Source organism: Cladosporium halotolerans, assembly GCF_011745625.1.
Source record: "Cladosporium halotolerans strain TM138-S3 chromosome Unknown Sca9, whole genome shotgun sequence".
Lineage (NCBI taxonomy): Eukaryota > Fungi > Ascomycota > Dothideomycetes > Cladosporiales > Cladosporiaceae > Cladosporium > Cladosporium halotolerans.
This window is the reverse complement of record NW_027191460.1, coordinates 268,569-289,935: the sequence shown is the minus strand read 5'-3', so window position 1 is coordinate 289,935 and position 21,367 is coordinate 268,569. Positions and strand designations below refer to the sequence as shown.

Genomic DNA, 21,367 nt, shown 5'->3' with positions numbered 1-21,367 from the left:
CCTTCTTACCCGAATGGGGAGAAGGCTACGATTAATGCAACTGCAACACAAACAGTGACGTAAGTATTTGGGAAGAACATATTCAATGTCTAATAATGATGCTACCTTCTCGAAGAGAATCCGCAAGGCTGTGCAGACATCGGTATCGATGCACTCGTCGAACTGGAGTAGGAAATTACTGCTCCACAACGACCCAGCAACGCCTCAATCCATCTCACGCTACACTTTGCTGTTTCTTTGTTACATCTTCACTTGCCTTCAGATCTTCTTCGTGACCACATGGATGCTTGAACGTAAGCACCAGATCGCCGAAGCACGAGCGGCAGAGATTGTATCGACCGCATTCGGAGCAGAGATAACGGTGGAATAGGATCACATGGTGGCAGCCTTCACATTCGTGCATAGGCTGGACGCTGAAGTCGATGGTCTCAAACAACCTGAAGAGCGTCTCTTTGCGCTGTTGCTCCTTAACTTCCTGTTCAAGGATTCTCTCTTCGGCAAAGAGATCCAAGACGCGGACAGTTTGCTTGGCTACCTCTTCGCCGGGACGGACTTCACGGCCACGAAACCAGTCTTTCCAGACTTCGACGTGTTTGAAGACAGCCCATAATGGAGAAAACTTTTCGATGTGGTCAGCATCATGGACTTGCGCGTGTGCGTCTGACTTGACAGTCAAGGTGCCTTGGCCGCTAGATTCGAGCGGGTTCAATTGTTTCTCAACGCGACCAGAAAGGCCTCTGATGGGGAGGGTCATCGACTCCCTCTGCTGTGGCTTCTGGGAAGTGACTGGACCGCTTGGAGAGAGTCTCATACACTCCTCGAACGAAGCGGCCAATTCTGAGGGGGTCATAGTTGGATGTGCGTGTGCGGGCCCAGTGTAGAATCGCAATGCTTTCTGTGCGGGTTTGCAGCATGTGATCCGGCTGTTGTTAATCCGCAGAAGTAAGACATCAGAGGCTGTAAGAAGAGGGTTTATATGGGCTGCCTGACACCTTTCACCCTGAATATTCACTTTCGCATTCATCATGGTGAGGTGAAGCGAGATTTTACCCTGTTTAGGCCCTGCCCTTCCAAATTCTTAAAGTGAATTGATTGATCACATCTTTCAATGCCTAAGTGAGAAAGATCGGACTTGCTAACAATTTGCATATCTTAGCAACAATGCTATTACTCACCCATTGTCTGCTATTCCGTATTGGGCGCAGCTATTTTAGCGCAGATGGCATTCCAGTTCGTGAGAGGCTCATTCGTGAAAAGGCGGAAGGGCTCTTGAAATCTTCCCCGAGAATAAGAGAGAAGCGAATTTTGCTACCCCTCTCTAGATTTGTATCACATTCAACGTCCTCTCCGCAGCCTAGATTGCCTTCGCTCTTCAGATGAGCTGTTGAATGCCGCCGGCCGACAGGTTCAATGGCGTACACGTAATGGCGTCCCGGTAAGTCGATTCGATCGCGTGAAGCCGATCAGTGGCCGAGTATGACCTATTTCAAAGATGCCTATTTTCCGAGTGCGACCAGGAGACGAGATCGAGAGACGGCTGCAAATGCTGCATTGTCCACGAAGCAGCCAGCGTGTAAGACAATGAATCGATTTGCTTCAAAGGACAGAAACAATCCGCGGCAACTGAGACAAGATTCTGACAAAGACAAAGAATCTGCAATACGCGACTCTTGATGCTGGGTCCAGTAAATTGATCTTTAAGAAGCCGGATCGTGACATCGATCGCAAGACCGTATCGACCCTACCTTTGCTGTGCTCACAGGGCGATGTTTTCCCGTTCAATGGCTACTTCCGGTTACCATGAGGGCTCTGTTGATCCGATGCCGCGTAGCATGGAAGTAACATCGAACGTTAATAGAGGCCTGCGACAACTGAATCTCTCGAAAACGAAGTTGTCTTCACCAGGCACGCCAAAGGTGCGGCTGCGCCGTTTCCTCCCGATCATTCCGACAGCGATATTCCCTCCGGAAAATGAGAACAAGACAGCCAAACCATTGACCAGTGGAGACGCGAGTTCAGAAAGTTTTTCTGAACACGCATCACTCCCGACTGCAAGGAAGAGAGTAACTTCGTTCGACACAAATGAGAAATCATCCATGTACAGCGGGCCACATGTCGCCGAACCTTGTGTCCATGGCGCATTATTCCACGTCCTCGAGCCTTGCGGCCACAGAGTGATGACACCTGAGCCGCAACTCTGTGGTGAAAATTGCAAAGACAGTGGTTCGCTTCTTACAAACGCGAAAGGCGGCAAATTCGCTTGCCCTGTGTGCATCTCAAGCTTCGTGCAGGAGCACTATTACTCCAAGAAGGCACTCTTCACGCCCGTTATGAACAAGCTGGAGGGAGGCCTAGGAGGCTTCGATCCGAGCTGGAGAGAAGAACGTCTTGCGCGCATGGAGCGTATTTGGAAAAACGATGCTCTTGAGGAGCACAATGCCCTGTCGAAGCTTGGAAGGCGATGTGAAGCCATATGCACGGAACCGACCGAGGAGGTTTGGAGACCGAAAGAGGCAGCAGCTTCGGTGACACCGTCACTAGAGAAGTCTTCAACGAATCTGTCGTCTTTACCAGAGCCAAAGACGGCCCGATTGAAGTTGCCAGTTCCAAAGACGGGTCCAGAAGCAGTACCTAGGCAGAGCCGGCTTCCGGCACCGTCCTCGACAAGATACAAGAAGCCAGCGGAAGAGGAGAGGCCCTCCAAATTGCCTGTGGGCCCTCGTTCGTCGCGTAAATAGCTCGCTGATAAGGCACTCAAGTACCGCGACGCCTGCCCCTCCTCCATGACATGACGTGCATAGAGAGCCTTCAGCGCGCAGAAACGCGTATTTTTTGACCCAACTGCGGTTTCAATTTGAAACTCATACGTCAGATGCTCCGTGACTCAAAATTTGAATGGGTATGCCCGGTGATGGTGTTATGAAGTGGGGTTGTTGAAGCCAAGTGAACGTGATCGATCGTTCCTGTCGTCGTTGACGCCATTGTGACGAACGGATGAAGTTGAGCTCTGAGAAATTCATAAGGAACACGCGACATCCCACTTCCCCTCATACTTGCACACAAATCTTCTCATTGATATTAGCAATCTCTACGATTCATATCTGAAATTGTTCTACGAGCATATACAAAAACTCAAAAATCTCCCGAACACCAAACAACATGTCTTCCACCAACAACAACATTGAGGCTGTTGCCAACCAGATGCCCACTGGTGGCTCTGGCGAGTTCAACCCTAAGCCTGCTGGCGTTGGCCGTGAGAACCACGATGGTGTAAGTCGACATTGCATTCCCTCAACATCAATATCCCACTGACTCTTCTTCAGCACAAGCCTGGTGTCCTGACTGGCAACGATGCCGTCCCCGAGTTCACCGCGAAGACTATGCCCCCTGGCAGCGCACCCGCAGACAAGACCTTCACCAGCAACGTCCAGGAGACCCCCGCCCAGTCTTCTTACAACGAGACCTCTGCCTCCGCCTCCCTCGGTGGCTCCACCTCCGCCGATGTGAACACCGGACTTGGTCAGCCCGCCCAGGGCCAGACCAGCAAGGAGCTCCACCACGACGGCCAAGCTGGCCGCAAGAACCCTGGTATGGGTGGTGCTGAGGGTGTCGGCGGATCCGCTAGCCAGAGCACCATTGACCCCCACGCCCCCAACATGGCTGGCCAGCGCGCCCTTGACAAGGACGAGGCTACCATCGGTCGTGGCAACGTCGGCGGTCCTTCCGCCGAGGAGAGAGTCCCTGAGCCCGCCAGCACTGTCGCTCAGGAAAACAAGCTTCCCAGGAACTAGAATATCTGGGATGTAAAAAGTTGATTGTTGGACCGTCACGAGTTACGCCATATGCAGACACTTCAGGTCTGCTACGCATTGGGTTGGAGTATGGGATCTTACCATTCGAAGTAGTATATTCAGATCAATAAGCCCGTAAGGGAGCTTTTTCTTGACCCACAAACTGAGCCTCATTTTCTACTCGTCGCTGAAGCCACCCCATTCATCTTCGTCCTCGTCATTTTCCCCGCCGTTTTCAACTTCGTGCATCGCATCTGCATGTTGAAGGTTCTCATCGCCCTTAGTAGTGCCATCGCGGACAAAGCCGGCGACGAAAAAACCCATTGTCCCGTCTTCAGTGCTCTTGTCACACCTAATGACAGCGTCTGCCACCTCTTGGTTGTTCAAAACGACCGAAGTCTGAGTCAGCGGCTGCAGAGCGGCTTCAACAGCACTCAGATCACCACGGCGGTGCCATCTCTTCATGCCATCTACCTGTTCGCTACGCTTCATCACACGCCAGCCCGCTTCTCGAGCGACGTCGGAAAGCAAAGCGCGGACAACGACGCCCTCGTTCTCCTCGCCGTGGATTGAACACGTCGAATAAGTGATGCGTCTGGCGGAGCTGAAAGACATTGCGTGCTGTAGCAGCCGGAGCTGGAAGTCGGACAAAGCTATGAGACGCTTTGCCAGCTCCAGACTGTCCTTCGGTGCTTCTTCAGGCTCCTCTTCCCGGACGTCTTCGGTGCCATCGCTTTCAGGTACAGGCTTTTCTTTGCTGGGCTTCTCGTTGCGCTTTCGCTTTCGGCTGTTCTTGCTGGTTGGCTCAGAGGCCGCGGCGTTTGTGCTTGGTAAGTGTACAACGATGCCACCCTCATCACGCCCTACGATACCACTACCAGAACAGCTGGGGTCAAGGACCAGTCCGGTGACATTTGAGAATTCCTTCGAGGTGGGACCAAGCTTGAGGAAATTCTGCTCGGTCTTGACTTCAATGACACCCTCAAGATCGGCAAGCTTGGTCATCTTCTGCAAAGTCTTCGAACGAAATGAATCCTTTTCGCATGCAATGACCCGCGCTTCCTCGCCCTTCTGTGATCGTAAGATGGCAGCGAGATGCGTTGTCTTGTTTCCAGGCGCCGCGCATGCATCGATGATATCGCCATCCTCTTTGCCGGGGTCCAGTAGATAAGCCGGAAAGCACGAAGCCTTGTCTTGGAAGATGAGCTTGCCTTCCTTGTAGGGTTTACTAGAGTTGAAGTTGACCGAAGGCGAAACGGCGATGAGATTTGGGATGTGCTCGTCAATGTAGAGAGCTTTTGAAGATCGGTTCGAAACGCCTTTGACAGAAGAGACTCTGTCGAGCTCCGCGAAAGTAGTCGACAGCTGCTCTTCCAGAGTCGTCCGGAGTGTGTTGATGCGAATCCATCGGGGATGCGCGTAGCTTTCGGATCCGTCTTCTTCCTTGGTGGCAGCTTCATTTACATGCGCGCGTAGCGCGTCCACTGTGGCGAAGCCTTTGCGCAATCTCGTCTTGGTCAGTTCTGCGGAAAGTCTCGCCTTGTGTCTAGTGACAGTGGCGCTCAAGCCGTGCTTCTGAGGGAGAGCAATTCCCTTCTTTGAGAGTAAGAGGTCGTGGGTCAGGACCAGGGCTAGTGTCGGCGATAACTGTATTTGTTGTCAGCAATGAAACAGGGTCTGCCAATGAATTTCGCAGCCGTTGCCCAGAACATTAGTCTGTAAGAAAAAAGGCCCATACCTGCTTCTCAAGCTTCAGAATACCACTCTTCTCCACCATTTCAGCCAGAATGCTGCTCCATTTTGCCGCCTCGCTCGTCAAGGCGAACAGAGTCTTGCCGTCGCTCTTCCACCCCTTCTTGCCGAACACTTCAGCTTTCAATGAAGTTTTACCGTTATTCACCGTCTCCAAAATGCTGGCAGCCTCATGGTAGAGGGCCATTGTGGGTCGCGCGGCGGATGTGATGGGTCGAAGCCGAGAAGAAAGTCGAGGTGCAGTTTTCGGCATGCGGATTTTGCTCGCAACGCTTGGTCGTCGACCGCTGCTACGCTTTAACTGGAATGATCAAGTCCACTGCGTTAACATTAGTTCCCAGATTCGATACTAGGCTTGTCTACAGGACTAATGTGGGCTCGATCACTACGTTAAATTGTTCATATTCCTAGTTATTGCTATGAGGCTAATCAGCTCGCATCTACATCACTATACGTTTGCTGAGTGAGCACACTAAGTAATAAATAAATGTTGCACCACGCTACGCATGGAGCTATGATCTCATATCTTCGATATTTCTACAAAGTAATATTTACTTTCCACCTCCAAACACCGCCTCTCTCATACCAGCAAGCACCTCAGCAAATTTGTCCTTGAGCTCCTCTCCGCCAGCCTGTAACCTGACCCTCTCCACCGGCTCGGACCTTCTCACGTTAACCGCTCTCATGATCTCGTTAACGAACCATCTCGCTTCACGATCAGAGTAGAACGTCCAAGCCTCTCCGCTAGCTCCAGCACGCGCAGTACGGCCCACGCGGTGAACGTATGCGGTCAGAGCGCGGGGCACGTCGTACTGGAGTACGTGAGTGATGCGGCGGCCGGAGAGAGTGTCGAGACCACGACCGGCTCGGTCGGTTGCGATGGTGATGACCGGGTCGGTGGATTTCGTTGCGCGGTGGTTGGCGTTGTGAGTTGTCTTCGTCAGTGTGGTGATGAATGCCGACCAGTCGGGGCGCAGACCCCGCAGCAGATGAGACAGACGTGAGGCAGATTCGGTGCTGGCAGTGAAGATCAGAACCGTGGGGGCAGGTGCTGCGCTACCAGATTCCTGGCCGTGGCTGGCAGTAGGAGCCTTCTCGGTCTTAGAGACTTCCGACTCGTCACTGCTGGAGGAAGCCTCGCTGTCATCTGAATCGTCTTCACTAACGTCTTCCGAAGACGAAGATGAGGAATCGGAATCATCGCTGTCTGATTCGTCGGAGGAATCGCTGTCGCTCGAGCTCGAATCTGAATCGGAGTCAGACGCCCGCTCTGCCTGAGACTCCTTGATGCTCTTCGGAGCCTGGCTTGCCAGCACCCTTGACTGCAATAAGTCAAGGAGCTGTAAAGGCTTCTCGCTACCGTCGCCAACAGGAACGCAGTATTCCTTCAATGTGGGTGGAATCTCGAAAGCGCCCGTCTCCGAGTCAAGCATTTCTGTGTCGTTGGTTGCATCAACACTCCGAGCATGCTTCTGCTCTGCGCCTTGTACAACCACCAGGTGAGGTCTCCTCAGCTTCAATGCTGTGAGTTTAGAGATGTCTCTAGTCATGGTAGCACTCAGCACGACCTTCCTGACACGCCTCTCAAACCGATCATCCCACAAGCCCTTTGCCCGCAGATACTTTTCCCTCGCGTCCTGCTCAACTTCGGTGCGAGGTCTCGACAGCTCTTCGTCCACACGCTGCAGAAACCCGTCGTACTGCTGATCTAACAGCTTGTCGGCTTCGTCCAGAACAAGCCACGCGACAGATGCAATGCTGAAGCCAAGAGTCGATCCCAAATGCTCTAGAAGTCGTCCAGGAGTACACACAAGTAAATCCACAGCAGACGTATATTCAGGAACGTGGTCCTCCAGTCTGTGCAGTGCATCCTGAAGTTCCTGTTCCTGGCGGTCGGTCCACTGCTCCAGTTCATCCGCATAAGCCTCGAAGTCTTCGCTGTCTATGGGTGGCGGGTTGTCTCTTCGGTGAGCTTTCTGCATCAGCTCTGCGTATGCGGCAGGGTCGTATTTGCGGCCGGTGTTAATGAGTCGTTGCTGTTCATCTTTGAACCTTCCTACACCACTCGAGATGCCCACTTTCAAACTGCTGCCTTTCGCAAGGCTTTCGGCCACAGCAGCAACTTGCATCACAAGTTCCCTTGTCGGCACCACGACAAGTCCGCGCAGCCTTTCTTGCGATGTGGTACTTTTGAGAGCTTCGATCATCGGCAAGAGATATGCGATAGTCTTGCCGCTTCCCGTCGCAGCACTTACTGCAACGTCCGGGAGAACATTGTCCGTTCCAGGCAAGAATTTGGAGCCTTTAGTACCAGGCTGAAGGAGCAATGGAATGAGTGCTTGCTGGACCGGCAGAGCTTCGCGGAAAGATAGGTCGGCGAGGTGCTTGACAGTAGACTCCGAGAGTTCCATCTCAGCAAACGAGACTCTGGCCTCGCTCGAAATGGTGGTAGGCTTCGTCAGCCATGACGGCAGGGCAGAGAAGGTCGGCTTGAACTCCTTGGGCTCGTTCACTGGTTGTGGAAAAGGCGCGAGGTCTCGTTTTTGCACTTCTGGTTCCGGCCCAGCCTTCTCTTCTTGTGGCTTCTCAGCTTCTTTAAGCTCAGCCAATTGCCTCGCCTTCTGAAATTTGTCCATCACGCCGGTGTAGTTCTTGAGATGATCATCTTCGCTCTCGCCTTTGGCCTTGCGGCTTGGCTTCTTTGCCTGTTGTAGTACATCTTCCAGCTTATGCCGACGTTTTGCGGGTTCTGTGGTCGCCACGTTCCCATTTGTAACATCGAGGACCATCCCGTCCTGATCGGGCAAAATGCTTTCGCTGCCGTTCACCTCCTCGATCGCACCAGCGGTTTGCTCTGCTTCCGTATCCTTTCGTCGCTTCTTCCGCCTTGTTGTCTCTCCAGCTGTGGCATCTTGTAATCCCTCCCCGTCAACTTCTCCTTCACTGCCTGGCGCAGTCGCATTGTGTTTTGCAGAAGACGCCGAAGGCGCAACAGCATCTGCCTCAGCACTCACAGCCTGCGCCTCACCAACGTTCACGCCCGTCTTCTCTGCCTCCTTTCGAGCTTTCCTGGCCTCCTTCTCCAGTTTGTGCCTTTTCTTGATATTCGTGACATGCGCAAACTCGCTCTTCGGATTCGGCTTGATTTCATTCGGGACAACAGGCTCCACTACAGGTGCCTCGGTCACCGCGACAATCGCCGGCGCAGCAGCAGCATCCTCCTCCTCCTCGACATCCTTGTTGCGCAGCTTCTTCGCTTTCCGCTCAGCCTTCTGCTCCTCGCTGCGCTCGCGCTTGCGCTTTTTGTCGGCGTCCGGCGATGCAGGCGCTGGTGCACTCGGAGCCGGAGCCGCGGCGACGGGTGCCGTGGCTTTGGGTGGCACGTAGCGGTTGTAGAGCGGCGCCATGGCCGGGGGGTTGTTGGTCGGTCGCAAAAAGTTGGGATGGAATTGTTCGCTCAAACATTTGACCTCGCTTCGCGCAGTCCCCGCTCGTGCCGCTGCATGTGAAAGTTCGGAAGCTCGGGGAAGCCAGTGCCAAGAGGAGGTCAACGAACGCGGCTGCGGCGACAGCTGTTCGAGGGGGCGTTGGCGTGGTGCGGGTATCAAGCAACATAATTGTACCACTTTTGCTCAGGAGGCATTGCTTTGGCGGAGGTCTCTTTGGGAGCGCGTCTTGACAACTGGTCATTCGTGACGGGTCGATAATGCGTTGGACTTTGACTGGATGAGCGCCTGCGAGGCGCCACGACAACCGTCAACATGCCGTATAACATCGCGTATGTCTGGTCTCAAGAAGACAACATCCAAGAGAATATAAGCTGATTACTGTCTAGGATGATCTCTGATTTCTTCTACCCGCAGCCAGGCGGTGTAGAGAGTCACATTTATCAATTGTCGTCGGTAGGCGCATTCCCCATTGACATTCATCGACTTCATCCGTCGATGCATTATTGTCGAACGTCCAGTAAATTCAAGATACTGACCAAACACTAGAAACTGATCGATCGCGGCCATCGAGTGATCATCATAACCCACGCCTATGATTCTCCCTCGCGAGCGGGCGTTCGGTACCTGACAAACCGCGTCAAAGTCTACCACCTACCTCACTGGGTCGTCTACCGGAGTACAACATTTCCAACAGTATTCAGCTCCTTCCCACTCCTCAGGCAGATCTTCATTCGCGAGCAGATCCAAATCGTCCACGGACATGCGTCTCTCAGCAACCTGTGCCACGAGGGCATCTTGCACGCGCGCACGATGGGCCTGCGCACCGTCTTCACCGACCACTCGCTTTTCGGCTTCAGCGACGCAGCCAGCATCATGGCGAACAAACTGCTCAAGTTCTCCCTCAGCGACGTCGACCACGTCGTCTGCGTCTCGCACACCTGGTACGCCCATCTTATCCCCACAGATCTCCTACGCGCAGCACAGCTAACATCTTCAAGCAAAGAAAACACCACCCTCCGCGCAAGCCTCAACCCCCTCAGCGTCTCCGTGATCCCCAACGCCGTCGTCGCGAGCAACTTCCGCCCGCTCCAACCGCACGAAGTGAAAACTCCCCAGCTCTACGGCGACAAGGGCCTCCTCCTCCCCTCGCCCCCGGACCCCAGCCAGCCGCTCGGCCCCGGCGACCCGATCACGATCATCGTCATCTCGCGCCTCTTCTACAACAAAGGCACCGACCTCCTCATCAGCGCGCTCCCCCTCCTCCTCCGCATGCACCCCAACCTCCGCTTCATCATCGCCGGCAGCGGGCCCAAGGCCATCGACCTCGAGCAGACCCTCGACTCCCTGCCGCAGCAGCTCGTCTACCTGCCCAGCGGGCAGTCGCGCGTGGTCCTCATGGGCAGCATCCGGCACGAGGAGGTGCGCGACGTCATGGTGCGCGGGCACCTGCTGCTGTCGACGAGCCTGACGGAGGCGTTCGGCACCGTGCTGGTGGAGGCCGCGAGCTGCGGGCTGATGGTCGTCGCGACGCGCGTGGGCGGCGTGCCGGAGGTGCTGCCGGGCAACATGACGGTGTTCGTGCTGCCGGAGGTGGCGGACGTGGTGCGCGGGGTGACGGAGGCGGTGGGCCTGCTGACGGCGAGGGCGGTGCGGCGCGACCGCTTCCACGACCAGGTGCGCATGATGTACTCGTGGGCGGACATCGCGCGGCGCACGGAGCGCGTCTACGACCTGATCACGGGGTCGGCGAGCGCGGAGGACAACTCGGAGTATTACAACAGCGAGTGGGAGAACTACGGGCAGCCCGGGACGACGCAGTCGTTCGCGCTGATCGACCGGCTGAAGCGGTATTTCGGGTGCGGTGTGTGGGCGGGGAAGTTGTTTGTCATTGTTGTGGTGATCGATTATTTGATCTACTGCTTTCTGGAGCTCGCGTACCCGCGGCACAAGATCGATCTGTGCAAGCCGTGGCCGGCGGCGCGGAAGGATAAGGGTGTGGAGAGGGGAGGAGAGGTGGAAGGGGGCGAGGGGGAGGTGGTGGCTGTCGAGAGGTACGGGACGGTCAGGCAGAAAGCGCACGCGCCGCGAGAGGTGAGGAGGGAGAAGAATGCCGGCGCGCCTGTTGTTGTGACTGGGCTAGGGCTTGGGACGACGGGCTAGGGAAATATTTGCGCGGGAATGACTGCGCAGAGGCTCGTTTGTGCTTTGATACCGATGTGATTCCCTGGTCTGTCCGCTCGTATACACCTGCGAGGCAATGCTGGCAAGGATGGGAGCGGTTGTCCGCCCGACTATCCGGACGAAGTCCTGGGTTGCTGCATGTAAAATATGTTGCAAGCGCTGGGCACGAGCCTAGCAAAAGTAGGCTTGCTGAGTCAACGGTCAGCAGTTAGGGCAAAGGCAAGGCGCGGAAGCAAAGTCGAATTAAAAGCAGGTATTGCAGCAATATTGAAGCCTAAACAGTTGCCGAATGGGCTCAAGATCTGCGGTTGAGCGTCGGGTTGCGAGACTGAGGCGCGAGGCTGGAGCGCGGAGATCTTGTTTTTGTTGGAGATGCGGTATCGGTAGGGGATCACATGTCCAATCCTTGTCATCAAAGTCCGACGGAGCCTTCGTCCCCAGCCACCGCATGTGATCGCGGCAGTGGACGAAGCTCGTATCTTGAAACCCACGGAAGAATCCAGAAAAGGGCGGTGGAGATGGCGGCCGACGACGACGCGGCGTACGTAGACGGCTTTGCGACTCGTTATTTGCTGCAGAGTTCGGGGCCCTTGTGCGCGCGGGGCATATCCTGCGACAGCGGTCGCGTCTTGTCGACGCGCGCGCATTGGGGATCGGTGGCTGGCGGCTTGCGCCGCAAAGGCCGGCTTGGACGTTGCGTTAGTGTAGCTGCTACTGTACAAAAGCGACAAGATTGCTTTCTTGATTCGACGAATCGGGAATGACCTCGACTCTCGAGTCGGCGTGCGCGCCGTTCGTTCAGCCTTACGGGGTACGGGAGGCCCGGCTGATGTCGCGATTCGTGAAAATCAGGCGGACAGACGTCAGCGCACGGTTAGACCGCAGGGAGATTGGAGGATTGTTGGCGAGAGTAGTAGGAGGGTCGATCGATGGGCGCAGGCGCGTTTGGCGCGCGAGACGAGGGATGGAACTTGCGCCGATGGTTTAGATTGCTATCGCCGGGATACTCCCTTCCGCGCGCGCATGGCCTCGATGCAGGGCAGCTCTGCCTCCTGCTTGCTTCTTTTCGGGCAGCCATTGGGCACGTGTGGCCGTGGTCGTGGTTAGGCGGAGATGCCTTAGTGCTGTGCACTGCCCGCGATTTTCGGATCGGCGCTCGCTTGAGGGCGATCTGGCGGCATCTGGCAACGTCGTCTCAGCCTGGGCAGCCTCGGGGGACCGCCGACGGGCGTGCCTTACAGTAGCGCTTGGGCGCGACCTCCTGACCTGAACAGCAAGTCTTGGTCGATATCGCCGTTGAGCGTTGACAATGCAGCCTCGGTATGCTCCATGCAATGCCCTAGCTCGGCGGAGGGCACAGCGGTTTTGGCTTGACAAGTGCGTGTCACCGACGGCCGTTGCGCCGTTGCGCTCCGGGAAATCGGAAATGAGAGGTGTTTCGAGTTTTTCTGGAAGAAACGCACGGGGCCGCACGCCCGGCACGTCATCTCTCGCGGCCACCCTCGCCGGCAGACGCCTCTCGCTGTCTCGGCACATCGAGTTGCGAGTGCAGCGACGGCATGGTATGGCGTGGTATGGTATAGCAGGCGGTACGATCGTTGACAGCGCACCGAGGGCGTAGGTACAAGATGAGACGGCCGGGCATGCACCGGCATTGCCCAGATACAGGCGCATCGCCGCCACCGCCGCCACGCCCAAAGCTTGCGCCCCGCGACTCATGCGCAGGTACGGCGGCCAGTCCATCCACACAGCAGTACTGAGTACCTAGCCTACATGCCTTGCACCAGCGCTGCAGCGCAGGACGCACTCGCCGATCGCATGACCGTTGGCCGCCGCATCGCGCACGCCCGGCACGTGTGGCGCTCCACCGCGAACCACACGCACTAACAAGCATGGGCGCGCAGTCTGGGGCGTTGGCTTCGACTTACTGCAGGTACCGCGCTCCCCTGCCACGAATAGACGACACCAGGCCGCCTGCTGCACACCACCCGCCGCCGCAGATGCAGCTGGCTGCACGCCGCGACCCCTGCTGCCGTTAGCTGGCCTGCCAGTGCAGCGCCGTGTCGTCGTGTGCTATACTGCTGTACTGTACTGTCCCGCACTGCACTGCACCGCACCGCACCGCAGCGCTCGCCGCTCTGCCCGCCGCGGCCATTGACGCTCGAGTCCGCGCGAGTCCGGACGAGAGGGCGTGTGCCGCGGTGGCGCCTCGTCTCGTCTCGTTTCGCCTGCCCAGCGGATCGCGCGCAGTGTAAAACCATGGTGCCCGCAGCCAGACGCACCCTCGCCGCCGCACGCGCAAAACAGGCTCGGAGGGTGTGGGCTAAGGCGTTAGTTTTGCCTTCCCGCGTGGGGCCCAGCGCGCACCTGGCGCCGCATCCACCGGCGTGAGGCGCGGGCCTGGTCGTGTGCGAGCTGTAACGCGCCCTCGACCGCGGCGTAGCACGGCAGAGGGCGTGCAGCAGAGAACGCCGCCGCCGGGCCTCAGATGCTCCCGCGCGCTGCCCAGCAGCACGATGGACGCAGGGCGCAGGCCGCCGCGCAGTGCCCGCTGCCCTCTGCCCTCTGCCCTCTGCCCAATGCCCAAGCTGACGCGCCGCCGTTGCCAGCTGCTCTTCACGCCCGCCGGAGCTCAACCTGGTACACTAGCCGGCGCCCGCAAACTACACCTTTGGCTCCTCTTCAAGTCCACCGCCCGCCGGCCAATCACGCCCGCGAACCGCCTTGCCGCTCCTCTGCGCGCGGTCAACGCCAGCCTTGGGCGCCGACAACCTCACCAACGAGCCAGGCGGCGATCATGCCTGCCTCGCCGCCCATCCCGGCCCTCTCGCCCAAGCCTCGCCTCGCCGCTCGCACGCCACGGCCCTTTTTCTTCACCACCTCGCCCACCTCAAATCCCCGACGCACCTCGCTCAGTACCGGGTAGCCGGCGACGCCTCGTCCTCAAACGCCCGCCTAGCCCTACGACCGCTAACGGCCTTCTTGCGACACCTCCTCCCCTGCAGCCGGCGCGGCCCAGGCGTGTCACCGACTGCCCCGACCCCCCCTCCGCCGTCACCACCTCCGACTGCTCGACCCAGCCCGCCCGCTCGCGTGGCCGTCCACGCGCCCATCTCTCGGCGCCCCTTCCCTGCTCAGAGTTTGAGCGATCGCAGGCACAGTCCCCCTCGCCGGCGCAACACACGTCGTGCCCCGCGCTCCTGCCGTTGCCGTACCTGCTGCCCACAGACGCGCTGTGACGCCGCCGTCTCTCCTCCGCGAGCTTTGTCGCGACAGACATTGCCCGCCTCATCTCTTGCCAGCGCTGGTCGAAACCAATCTCGCTTCATCCACGCACGCCCTCACTCCCTCCGCCCGCCGCTCGTTCCAGGCTGACCTCGAGTCGTTCTTTTGTCCGTCGCGCGCGTCATCAGTCTTTTGTCATTGGGCGGGAACCTTGCTTCATTTCTTCTGGCGGCAGAGCTCCTACCAACTTTTTTGGCGGCACAAGACACAGCTCGCCGGAACGATCTCACCTGGGGATTCAGCCTTGTGAAGTCATTTGACCAGCTCGTCTGTGCGGGACCGCAATCTGCGTAATCAAAAAGCAACTTCACTTCAAAGCCGCTGGCGCCCCTTCCTGGTCGATCGACTCTGCAAGCATTCGGCCTTTCGATAGTGTAACGTCCATTACGATCAACGTCATTCAGCAACCTCACCCTCGTTGCGCAACGAACCCTCCCACCTAACGACACCCCCAAGCACAACTGCAATCGTGGCTGTCTTCTATGACACCCCGCCCGTTTCACCAGCATCGCAGCTGAAGAGTAACGACACCGATCGGCCAGACCGCTGGAGGACCCTTCACCCTGTGATGGAACATTATGACCCGACACGACGACAGTATGCGCCTACTTCATACCCAACGCAGCAGCCACAGCAGGCTTCTTCTCAGACCGCTGGGCCGTATGCGACACCAGGATCTGTCGAGCGCTTTAGACAGTCCAACTACATGCAGCAGCAGTCGCCAACGGCGGCACAAGCAGCCAGTCGTGCCAGCCATGACGCGCAGCAGCTGTACAATTTTTCGCAAGGTGTGCAGTACGCGACAGGTACATCGATGCCGGCGACCCAATTGCAGTATGGGCAGGAATACCAACCGCAAGAGCCACGGCAACAGACGCAGCAGTACCAGCAGTATGGAGCCAATGTCATGTATAACATGCATCAAGGGCAACAGGCGTCTGCGACGGCCTACGAGCAAGTACCAGCATTCAGACAATCCCGCGCCGGCGCCGCGCCTGAGACATTGCACTCCCAGTTCGAACAGCCACAACAAGCACAATACTACATGCCAGGACAAAGCGTACCGACTAGCGCTCCTTCTTCCGAGCTCGCGGGAGCTCAAATGCCTTCTCAGTATTCGCAAACCGCATACGCGCAGCCTGGTCCTTCAGCACAGGCAAACTACACGACCATGCTCGACTCGTCGCAGTCGGCTGTGTATTCAGCATACAGCCAGCAGTCACAATACACCCCGACGCAGCCTCAACAGCCGTCGGATTCGATCGATCAGGCCTTCAGTCGCTACCAGAGTTCGATTCGGACAATTTTCACGCGAGCTCGAGAGGGAGACCTGCGAAGCACGGCCGAACAGCTACTGCAGATCTCGCAGTATCTTCTCGGTAGCGCTGAGGGACTTGGTGAGTCAACACAGCTGCAAGATTCAATTTTTTCGATCGTCGCTAATCAGCATGTCTAGGACTCACCCGGGACGACGAGGCCTTGCATGATGATCGCATCCGACTTTGGGACGAGTTCAATCGCGCCTGGCTCACAACGCTGCAACGCCAGTGCGATATCACGCAGGACATGATCCAGACCGGCCAAGGACTGCACGAGTCACAGTCGCTTATCAACACCGACTCCTTGAAGGAGCTTGGCAGAGAGCTTGTGCGGTTATGCGACCATATCGAGAAGCACGGACTCGTCGACTATCAGATGGGCGTTGCGGAAGAGGAGATCATGGACCGTGAGTATCGACCAAACCCTGCAGGTTGCAAACGAGCTAACACCATCTTCCCAGTCATCCTCCGCTGCCTCTCTCTTCTCGAAGCGCCAGCCGATCCCAAGGCAGGTTCCGCCGTTCGACCTGAAGGCTCTTCCGCGGGCACGGCTCGACAACGATGAAGCACATGATCGCTTCACCCACAGGCGAGGCCGAGATGTGGACCGATCGGTAGCACGGCGATCTTTACAGGTCTCGGTTTCGCACGCACCAACCCCAGCATTCGGTATCCGTACGACAACGGCAGGGGGAAGCGCCAAGTCGCCCTTGGATCCAGCCGGGCGTCACAGGTGCGCACCTTCGGCTCGCGTCTTTTCCCTCTCATCTCTCCATTTCTTTGTCAAAGCATCATATCTCTCACGCACAAGGAACACGGTGTAACGCATACGAGCATCCAAAGGCGGCGGACCCTCCGGGCTGGAACAGGGAATTGGATCTTGAGCGCGGCGCTCCGGTATAACCCTCGTCAATTGGACTGTTCTTGTTTTGTTTTCTTTTCGGTTTTCCGGATTAGCTTGGATCGGGTTGCTGGATATACCTCCATTGCTTGCATGGTCTACGCATCCCTTCGATCTCGCCGTGTTGGTCGTTCTCGTCCTTTTTTTTCCCTTTCATTCTTCTCTCCACTATTTCTTAATACTCCAAATACCGCTGATGATAATGTCTTGCTCTTTCCTCTCTCCCTATGTCTCTCTCTCTATGTCTCTGTATTTGTATCTGGAATTGTATCGGTACCCACTCATGTATTTCTTTGTCTCGCATGTCGAATGAGGTTAATGCAAGGGGGCTTGTATTGGGGCTACTCGACGACAGGCAACGACGAGGATGAATACGAAGCAATGAGGTCGGTTCGGGCGCGGCGGTTGGCTGATGAAGCATTGTTACTGGACACTTTGTACGTTTGTCTGTTTGCTGGCTGGCTCATTCATCCATACACTCATAGATTTATCCGCGTCTTGTGCTGTACTGACATTGCTCGCTTTCACTTTCACCTCTGGTCCCACCACTACCTCTTATTCTTGCAGGCTCGAGCCGCTCCGAGCACTTCTCAATCCACCCCTTCGACACCACAAGTCTGCCACGCATTGCGTTCCGCCTCGTCTCATTTCCCGTCTCAAACTATATCCTTCCTCAACCCAGGCCATCAAAGAAAAGCCCTCCCTCCGCACCAAGCCCTCAGGCAACAACCCCCGCGCACCCACGACGAAACACTCGTTTCAGCCTCCCTCCCTCCCTCCCATTCATTCCTCACACCGTCATCCCCTCGCGCCCGAAAACACGGCAGACAAAGAAAGCTCTCCGCGACGTCGCCCGCCCGGCGACCCGCGTTAGCTATCTCGGGCGTCGGGCTGCGGTGGCACGCACTGTGCGTGCAGTTGAAGGCAGGGGGCATTTCGTGCAACGCGACGCGAGGCGGCGGAGACACGGCACGACGGAGGCGTTCGCCGGCGGGGCGGGATGCTGTGCGACAACGTGCGACTTTGGTAGAGTAGAGGGAGCACTTGCTGGGGTGGAATGGATGGGACAGGTGGGAAACGGGGCTTTTTACAGAGATGGGCGATCGAGATCGCCGTGTCGTTTGGACATTTTTTCTCTTTAATCTACGACTTTACTCTAGATTTGAAACTTTTTTCTTTCATGTGAAGATCTGCTCTCGTGACATCGTGGAGGATGCGCTTTTCGGGTATCTTTCTTCCTTTCTTCTTTCTCGCTTCGTCGTGAGATTCCTGAGGTCGTTTTGGGGGTTGGGAGGGAGGGAGTTGTTGAAACGGTCGGACGAAGATATTTGCTTCATCCGAAGTCGCGCAGCATTATGCGGTTATAGGGAACGGGAGCTGTCTAAGAGCTGGGGGAGTAGGTCTTCTTGGGGAAAGGGTACCTGGAGCGGCATTGTCAGAGTATGCTCGACGAGACGGCATCAGTCGGTCGAAACTCACCTAGGACCCTCCTCGCGAATGGAGAGAGCGGCGAGCCACTGGCCCATGTCGACGGAGCGCTCGATGGCCTCGCCCTTGGCGACGCCGGCGAAGAAACCGGCGGCGAAGGCGTCACCGGCACCGGTGGTGTCGGCGATCTCGGCCTTGTTGATCTCGTGGACGGGGAAGGACTTGACGTCGTCCTCGCCCTGGACGGCGACGATGGTCGGCTCGGTGCCCTGGGTGATGATGGCGACGCGCTTGCGCTGGGTGTTCTTCTTGGGCAGGTTGGCCAGGTGCTTGGCGATGGTCGGGATGTCGGTGGTCTTGAGGTCGTGCGACTCGGCGTAGGCGGCGGCCTCGGTCTCGTTGCCGACGATGTAGTCCCAGTACGGGGCGGTCTGGTCGAGCGGGTCCTTGAAGAACTGGGGGATGAAGGGAGCGTTCAGGGAGAGGGCGAAGGGCTGTGCTGGGGGTCAGTGTTTTTCCTGTTTCCTTGCTGCCACGCAGAGCATACCTTGTTCTCCTTGGCAGCCTCCTCAGCCAGAGCCATGATGGCCGGCACGCAGACAGTCAGGTGGTAGCCACCAACGAAGTATGCCTTGCTCTTCTGGACGATGTCCCAGTGCTCCTTCAGGTGGTCGAGCTTGTAGCAGTTGGCGGCGGCAAGGTCGGTGCACAGGCTGCGGTTGTGGCCAGTCACAACAACGCCACAGCGGCCGGTGGGCTGCTCCTCATCGACGCGGTAGCGGACCTCAAGACCAGCCTCCTTGGCGGAGTCGGCGAGGATGTCGGCGTACTTGTCCTTGCCGACGCAGCCAAAGTAGATGACGGACTTGGGAGGGAGGATGTACTGCCATTTGGTCAGTAGGCGCCGCGGGTGGCTTTTGAGACAGCTGGGCGTACCTGGGCGCCTCTGGCAGTGTTCTGAGCGGCACCGCCAGCGGTGAGGATAGCCTTGCGGTTCTGGAGGACTGTCCGAGGTTGTCAATTGTGACCCTGATGGTAGCCAATCCATGTGCACGTACGGTCCTCGAAGATGCCCATGTGCTTCTCCTCGGCCAGGATGGCGTCGTTGGCATTGAGGCCATACTGCTTCAGCATAGCTTCATCGCTGTCGGATTGTCAGATGTGATCATGTTCGGGTGCATAATGAAGACGAGGCGAACCCCCAGCCTGTTTAACACGGTACGTTAGTCGGTCACTCTGATTGCTACGAGCGAGGTGTCCTTACCAAGGATATCCAGGAGAGGGTTCTCCAAGCAGAGGAGCTCGTAGCCGTCGGAAGCCATGGTGTGGGATATGTGTGTTTCGGGTTTGAAGGTGTTCAATGGATGCCAGATGGTTGAGAAGAGGGGTTGGCGTCACTCAAAAGTTTTGCTGGAGGCGGGCAGGCTTTGGAGAGCCTCCAAACGACATCGACCCCGCGGTGGGGCATGCAACTGAGGGTCCAAACGCCGGCGCAGGAACATAACATCATCACGTCGGCGTCTCCAACACACAAGGGAGTTGTTCCAAGGGAGTTGTTCTTTCGCAAAGCAGACTGCTTCTTGTATAAGCTAATGGGACTCAGTCGCTTGTCATAATAGGTTCCGCCGACCATCTGGAAACCCAGGCCACAATGACACTGTCTATATACAAGAAGGCACGTTTGAAGCAGAATTTCGCTATTTTCGTACATTAAATTGGATAAGCAGGATAAACATGTTTTTTCGGTCATTATATCGTACAAGAAAAGAAGTAAGATGTACACGTTTTTCAGGCAAATCGTACCTCATCAACCCGTGAGCGAACTGTCCATGTCGGAACATCATCTCGTCGCGCCCGATTGCCGTGAAGGCCCTGCACCATCACCTCGCCCACCTGGTGTGCCATCACCCTTCTCTGCGATTACATCCTCATACCGAGGTAAAGGCTCGTCGCTCTCTTTCTCATCCTCACTCTCATAATTCTGCACAACAGCGGCTCTCTTGCGGCTCCGACCCGCCTCTGCCTGTAGCCGCTTTTGTTTCCTCTCGTTTTCCAAAGCCTTTTTGTGTTTTGTGTCTCTCCTGTGGACGATACGGTCGTGGATCATAACGCCGGCGAAAATGAGGAGGGAGGCCATGTTGGTGCCTAAGTGCTCGCTGTGGCGAAGGTGGGTGTGCGCGGGGCCAGGCTTCGACTTGGGGTGGCGACTTCGATGAGATGGCTTATGGCTTGAGAGTGTGTAGTGATGCAGCGCTTGGTGCTTGAATAATATTGAGAGGAGAATGGGAAAGCCTACAGATCTGTTTGTATAGACATACAGTGATGTCTGCCATGCGCCTAGGATTAATCAGATCTCTGACGCCATCCAAGACCAGCTTCCAAGAGCCACCCCGCGGAACTCGATCAACGCCACTTTCAGCAACCGACGACTCGGCTGCCGGCAACGGATCGTTCGCTTCCGTATGGTCGGATGTGCTTGCATTGTAGAAAAGGTCTAGACCGGAGAGAGAAAGTCTTTTCATATCGTACTTCAGAGATCATAGCCAAATCTATCAACCATCCCGAGAGCCGTTTTCAGATCCTAAAAGCGCGTCAACCTCTCAAAGCGAAAAGTCACACCACCTCCCATCTCATCACATCACATCCCCATCACCGTCCCCTAACCTTCATCACCACCACCAAAAGGTAATAAACCAGGCAAGCACAACCGACCCATCCCATTCCATCCCCTCCCCTCCCCCATCCCACACATCCCCACCCCACCACGCAAGGCACACCTTCACATGCAACATACAGCACAGCACATCCAAGTCAGCATCCTCTCCATCCCCACTCACACGAAACAATCCCATCCTCCCCCAAACACGAATCCCGCAGAAACCCAAAGCTCCGCTCCCTAACCAAAAACCACCCGTCTCACCCGCGCGCCCGAGACAAACAAAAAGCCTCGTCTAGCCACGGCCCTCGGCCCCTCCATCCATCCAATCCACCCCTCCCTCTGCCGCGCGCGCGCGCGCGGCTTACGTGCATTTGCATCCTGTACTGAAACTCCCTCTGCCCCTCTACGCCGCTCGACTCGGCGTGCCTACAGTGCCTCGCTCCGGCCGGTACCGGTACCGGTACCGGTACGTACGCGTCGAGCTCCAGTGTCTGTGCCTGTGCCTGTCTGTGCCTTGCGGCTCGGTTCGGTTCGGTGCCTGAGAGCACCACCTTAGCTTAAGCTACTGAAACAGCAGTTCCAGCGGTGGAAGCGTATCTGGA

At 56.7% G+C, this 21,367-nt stretch overlaps 7 protein-coding genes across 7 annotated transcripts; 3 read left to right on the top strand and 4 right to left on the bottom strand.

The window, feature by feature from the left end:
* Positions 1–214: 214 nt before the first annotated feature.
* Positions 215–850, bottom strand: WHR41_03537 (uncharacterized protein; the record flags this gene model as incomplete). The annotated part of the gene is made up of 1 exon (XM_069372143.1): positions 215–850. The coding sequence occupies one exon, from the start codon at positions 848–850 to the stop codon at positions 215–217; it is 636 nt and encodes a 211-aa protein (XP_069230963.1).
* Positions 851–3,041: 2,191 nt separating this feature from the next.
* On the top strand, positions 3,042–3,978 carry WHR41_03536 (uncharacterized protein). The gene is made up of 2 exons (XM_069372142.1): positions 3,042–3,270; positions 3,324–3,978. The coding sequence occupies exons 1-2, from the start codon at positions 3,160–3,162 to the stop codon at positions 3,789–3,791; spliced, it is 579 nt and encodes a 192-aa protein (XP_069230964.1). The 5' UTR covers positions 3,042–3,159; the 3' UTR covers positions 3,792–3,978.
* Positions 3,969–5,730, bottom strand: WHR41_03535 (uncharacterized protein; the record flags this gene model as incomplete). Its single annotated transcript, XM_069372141.1, has 2 exons — positions 3,969–5,438; positions 5,530–5,730. 2 exons carry the CDS (start codon positions 5,728–5,730, stop codon positions 3,969–3,971), a joined length of 1,671 nt encoding a protein of 556 aa, XP_069230933.1.
* Positions 5,731–6,094: 364 nt separating this feature from the next.
* On the bottom strand, positions 6,095–8,950 carry WHR41_03534 (uncharacterized protein; the record flags this gene model as incomplete). Its single annotated transcript, XM_069372140.1, has 1 exon — positions 6,095–8,950. The coding sequence occupies one exon, from the start codon at positions 8,948–8,950 to the stop codon at positions 6,095–6,097; it is 2,856 nt and encodes a 951-aa protein (XP_069230934.1).
* A 199-nt stretch (positions 8,951–9,149) lies between these two features.
* WHR41_03533 (uncharacterized protein) lies at positions 9,150–11,152 on the top strand (the record flags this gene model as incomplete). The annotated part of the gene is made up of 4 exons (XM_069372139.1): positions 9,150–9,321; positions 9,379–9,445; positions 9,539–9,933; positions 9,991–11,152. Exons 1-4 carry the CDS (start codon positions 9,305–9,307, stop codon positions 11,150–11,152), a joined length of 1,641 nt encoding a protein of 546 aa, XP_069230929.1. The 5' UTR covers positions 9,150–9,304.
* Positions 11,153–14,867: 3,715 nt separating this feature from the next.
* On the top strand, positions 14,868–16,980 carry WHR41_03532 (uncharacterized protein). The gene is made up of 3 exons (XM_069372138.1): positions 14,868–15,855; positions 15,915–16,184; positions 16,239–16,980. Exons 1-3 carry the CDS (start codon positions 15,027–15,029, stop codon positions 16,340–16,342), a joined length of 1,203 nt encoding a protein of 400 aa, XP_069230930.1. The 5' UTR covers positions 14,868–15,026; the 3' UTR covers positions 16,343–16,980.
* Positions 16,981–17,762: 782 nt separating this feature from the next.
* On the bottom strand, positions 17,763–19,490 carry WHR41_03531 (uncharacterized protein). The gene is made up of 6 exons (XM_069372137.1): positions 19,365–19,490; positions 19,165–19,251; positions 19,043–19,110; positions 18,654–18,989; positions 18,158–18,600; positions 17,763–18,099 (listed from the first exon to the last, which is right to left on the bottom strand). Exons 1-6 carry the CDS (start codon positions 19,426–19,428, stop codon positions 18,060–18,062), a joined length of 1,038 nt encoding a protein of 345 aa, XP_069230931.1. The 5' UTR covers positions 19,429–19,490; the 3' UTR covers positions 17,763–18,059.
* Between the last annotated feature and the right edge of the window lie 1,877 nt (positions 19,491–21,367).

Coding starts and splice junctions, on each gene's coding strand:
- WHR41_03532 (XM_069372138.1), top strand. CDS start 15,027: ATGGAACATTATGACCCGACACGACGACAGTATGCGCCTACTTCATAC. Junction 15,856..15,914: donor CGGTAGCGCTGAGGGACTTG/GTGAGTCAACAC, acceptor CAGCATGTCTAG/GACTCACCCGGGACGACGAG. Junction 16,185..16,238: donor GGAAGAGGAGATCATGGACC/GTGAGTATCGAC, acceptor CCATCTTCCCAG/TCATCCTCCGCTGCCTCTCT.
- WHR41_03531 (XM_069372137.1), bottom strand. CDS start 19,428: ATGGCTTCCGACGGCTACGAGCTCCTCTGCTTGGAGAACCCTCTCCTG. Junction 18,990..19,042: donor ACACTGCCAGAGGCGCCCAG/GTACGCCCAGCT, acceptor ACCAAATGGCAG/TACATCCTCCCTCCCAAGTC. Junction 18,601..18,653: donor AGGCTGCCAAGGAGAACAAG/GTATGCTCTGCG, acceptor CCCCCAGCACAG/CCCTTCGCCCTCTCCCTGAA.
- WHR41_03536 (XM_069372142.1), top strand. CDS start 3,160: ATGTCTTCCACCAACAACAACATTGAGGCTGTTGCCAACCAGATGCCC. Junction 3,271..3,323: donor GCCGTGAGAACCACGATGGT/GTAAGTCGACAT, acceptor ACTCTTCTTCAG/CACAAGCCTGGTGTCCTGAC.